The 4,238-nt window shown below is 42.6% G+C and overlaps 1 protein-coding gene across 1 annotated transcript in view; it reads right to left on the minus strand.

Moving 5' to 3' along the window:
- Nucleotides 1–303: 303 nt before the first annotated feature.
- Nucleotides 304–4,238, minus strand: part of LOC107287965 (myoferlin-like) — a 44,677-nt gene continuing 40,742 nt past the window's right edge. Inside the window, exons 43-47 of the mRNA XM_029284249.1 lie at nucleotides 4,029–4,128; nucleotides 2,494–2,705; nucleotides 1,320–1,429; nucleotides 409–556; nucleotides 304–324 (exon numbers count right to left, since the gene is read on the minus strand). Coding sequence (XP_029140082.1) covers nucleotides 304–324; nucleotides 409–556; nucleotides 1,320–1,429; nucleotides 2,494–2,705; nucleotides 4,029–4,128 — 591 coding nt within the window. The remainder of the gene's footprint in view (nucleotides 325–408; nucleotides 557–1,319; nucleotides 1,430–2,493; nucleotides 2,706–4,028; nucleotides 4,129–4,238) is intronic.

Below are 4,238 nucleotides of genomic sequence, written 5' to 3' on the forward strand. Positions count from 1 at the left end.
AGCTGCTGATGATCCTCTCTTGGGAGTTGCTGATGGTCCTATCTTGGGAGCTGCTGGTGGTCCTCTCTTGGGAGCTGATGATGGCAATGACATCTTTGAAATTGTCTGCATTATTTCTGAGGTTGTCCATGTTATTTGAAAGCTTGTGTTAATATTATTCTTCGAAGACTGCTTGGACCAAGATGGACCATGGGATTTCATTGGGTTGACCAACTTCATGGCCAGATAACCCTGAGTAAAGAAAGTTAGAAGATGGTGGAAACCAGTGAAAGCTGTACTGTATTATTCATTTGTCTCTCTTTCTCATGAGTAGCACTCATATGACTGAAAGAGTCCCACCCTTACTACTTATAGTGCATGATTCCCCTTCGTGGTTACATTTTTGCATTCTTTTCTCAGAAGACTTACTGGAGCTGCGTAGATGAAATCTACAAATAGCCAGATCACCAGCAGGATGCAAATGAAAATCAGGATCTTCCATTTACTCTTCTGCCATATAATAAAGTGGATGCTCTTTAAGGGGGCTGTGAACCATAGGAAAGAGGTCTCCGGTCTCCTAGTTTGAGGGAGAAGAATGAAGAGAGAAGAAGTGATGAGATAGCAGTTTTATTCATCTTAGCTTCATTCATCTTTTATTTGCTTATGCTCACTCATCAGCTGAAGACCAGCCAGGGTGGTCTGGCATCTTTGATCCCTTGCCATTAATTTCTGCTCCATCCTGGAATCCATAGTTGAAGGACCCCACAATGATGTCACTGGGGCATTGGGAGAAACATACATTGCCCATGGCATCTACAAGACTTCTGTCAAAGATTGTGGTTTCTCTAGGATGCATTTTTCAGAGTCTTTTAACCCCTAGACCTGGTCAGGGTAAACTAGTTGGAATGAAGGTGGTTTAATTTGCATTTTCCTGCCTGTCTTCTTGAGATTTTCAATCATCCAGATCATGGTTGTCCCAAATGTGCTTTTTCCAAAAGGTAACTGAACTTTCTTGGGTTTTTTTTTTTTCTTTGAAAGAGAGCGAAGAGAAACAAGTTTCTTCAGTTCTCCCAACTACGAAGAAACTACGGCCAATTTCACCCAAGAAAGAGAACTGAAGAAGCTTCTAGGATGAGAAGGAAAATGTTTTCAAAGAAAAAAGAAATCAAGAAAGTCCGGTTGCCTTTTTGGAAAAGCACTTTTGGGATACTTTCCTGCCTCAAAACTTGCCAATCCCTGTGAATGGTGATGTAAGGCTACCGCTTCCTTCCATACTGTCTAAAGATGAGAGGCATCATGGTTCTGAGGACAGTCAGAGGACATCCATGTTCTGATCTTACTCTGGTGGCTTCAGAAAGGGGTTTGTGTTCGGCTCTTCTCTCCCTCTCCCAGCTGGCAATTCTTCAGCCTCAAGATCAGTCAGCAACTCCAGACTCATTTCAATCTTACCCTAGAAAGCCAGAGACACAAGAACAGGGGTTGGAGTAAAAAGTCATTCCCGGTGATACATCTCATGCATAAGGCAAAAGTGGGATCCCAATTTGTGAACCAAAGCATCAGATAACCAATATGTCAGCCTTAAGAACTTGGGTACTTTGCTCAGTCTTCCTTCATTAGTACTCCATGTCTTAAGAAACAACGTAGGATGAATTCAAATAGCCATCATAGACTTGCAGGAAATATTCTGTGCTGTCTGGATTGGTAGACATGAATCTGGAGCATAAACACCAGCAAGATACTTCAGCCTTTTGGGTTGGTCTGAACCAGACTTTCCCCAGGCTGATGTTCTCCAAGATGAGTTCATGGCCATTCGTAACGCATACATCTGGGAGGCTTCATTTTGTGGGATGCTGGGTCAAAGACACGGAGATGCTGAAGAAACAAAATATTTCAGAAGAACGCTCTTTCCAAGGTGGAGGGGTTAAAAATGAACACATCTGCCTCCTAATGGAATATTAACTCAGACTTAGAAGCCGAGGCCTGAGTGATCATCAAGAGATGAGAGATTCCAGTACTCCAAGTTCTTAACTGGCCCATCATTGCCTGATCCATTGTGCAGAGAATCCAATATCCAATAGCATACAGGCAATCCTCGGCTTATGACCACACCTGAGCCCAAAATTTCTCTTGCTAAGTGAAATCAACCATTTGCTAAGTAAGTTTTGCTCATTTTACCACATTTCTTGGCACAGTTGTTAAGTTAGTAACGTGGTTGCTAAGTGAATTTGATTTCCCCCATTGATTTGGCTTGCCAGAAGATGATCACGTGGCCCTGGGACCCTGCAACCATCATTAATATGAATCAATGGCCAAACCTCTGAATTTTGATCACATGACCCTGGGGAGGCTGCAAAGGTCGTAAGTGTGAAAAACAGTCATAAGTCCCTTTTCTCAGTGCTGTTGTAACCTCGAACGGTCACTAAATAAACTGTTGTAAGTCGAGGACCCCCTGTAATTGGATGTTTTAGAGATAGCCTACTCTCCCCCTGCCCCCCCAATCTTTCCGTGACTTACGGACACTCGCGGCTTATCTTTCTCGAAGACGATGCAAGGCCACCAGCCCCTCATATTCCTCTGGGCGAACAGGGAAATGCACTTTTGTTTGCGTCGGCGAAAAGGGTTGGAAGAGCCGGCAGCACTGCTGTCGTCCTGCAGGACTTTCAAAGTGCAATCACGAGGCCGCTTGGCCGGTCGTGGGATGCTGGTCAAGTTTATTTCCAGATTGCCTGCAGGAGGAACACAAATGGTTAGGAAAACGAGCTAGTGAGAAATGAATGTGATATGTTATTTTGAGTATATATTAATAAGAATGATATGCATTAACTAACTGATACTGTTTATGATTATCATTTATTACACTTATTACAGTTACTTATTACTACATCAACTATTGTTAACTGAACACATGTACCCAGACAATAGTCTGTTTGCTAAAGATTGAAAATGTTATTGGGGGATAACCCCAATGTTGACCCCAACCCTAAACCCTAATCCCTATCCCAATCCTATTCTATCCCCAATCCTACAAAACTCAATAAAATTTTTAATAAAAAAATATATAAGGTCTCCTGCCTTGAGCAGGGGGTTAGACTAGAAGACCTCCCAAGGTCCCTTCCAGCCCTATGAATCAAGAGTGATGATGCTAGCCTGCTTCAGCTGGGTTTGCATACTATGTTAATCTTGGGCTAACAAGATATTACAACTGGGTTCACACAATATGCTGTCTCCAAAAGAAAATGTACATGGTGGTTTACTGTTATATCCTGGCTTTTACGATATGCTAAGAAAATGGGATCCATGAGATTTAAAATCACAAATATCCGCCCTGCTTTTCACACAGTCTGGTGAGGTCTACAAACTCAGTTTTCAAGCAGGGTCTGATCTGTCTTATTTTAGCAGCAGGCAGAGCTGGGGTGTGTGTGCAGAGTTAAGCATGTTACCAGCCTAGAATAATTATGTTCCCACAAAGGGTCTAAGTCCAACTCCTCTTGAATTCCATCTTCGCTTGGAGAATCCAAGATGAGCATGGAGAAACTGAAGTTATTCTTTCTTGCAGCTGATGCATTCTCTTGCATTTTTTTCCTGTAACTTTATTACAGATAGTCCTTGTTTAGTAGCTACCTTGGACAGCGACCGTTTGCAGTTACAAATGGTGCTGAAAACATAACTTTGCAACTATTACCCGCATTTAAATCTTCTGCATTATTATGTGTTTGCCATTGAAGCCAGGATGTGCTGTCCTCCATAAAATCATAAGCACGATCACGGGATTTTTCACTCAGCAATTGCTTTGTTTAATGACCAAGTTGCCAGTCTCAATTGCAGTTATTAAAGTGGACTATCTGTATTGGATTTATTTCTTGGCGACTCTCCAGGAGCTCAAGGTAGCCTACATGAATACAGAATTGGAAGGGACCTGGGTGGTCTTCTAATCCACCCTCTGCTTGAGCAGGAGATCTTATACCAGGGGGTGTCCAAGCTTGGCAAGTTTAAGACCTGTGGACCTCAACTCCTAGAATTCCTCAGCCAGCCATGTTCAAAAATCTTACCTATGAAATCATCAGCTGAGAATTTATCATTATCCCAGACCTGGATAATCAGTTTTGGAGGTACTTTCTGCATGGTCTCATCCAGACTCCAAAAATGTTGCTGCAAAGAAAAACGGATGGGAGGAAAATGGGCATCAACCATAGTAACTGTGCGAGAGAGAGAGAGAGAGAGAGAGAGAGAGAGAGAGAGAGAGAGAGAGAGAGAGAGAG

The sequence above is a fragment of the Protobothrops mucrosquamatus genome, unplaced genomic scaffold (genome assembly GCF_001527695.2).
Source record: "Protobothrops mucrosquamatus isolate PMUCROS unplaced genomic scaffold, P.Mucros_1.0 scaffold462, whole genome shotgun sequence".
NCBI lineage: Eukaryota > Metazoa > Chordata > Lepidosauria > Squamata > Viperidae > Protobothrops > Protobothrops mucrosquamatus.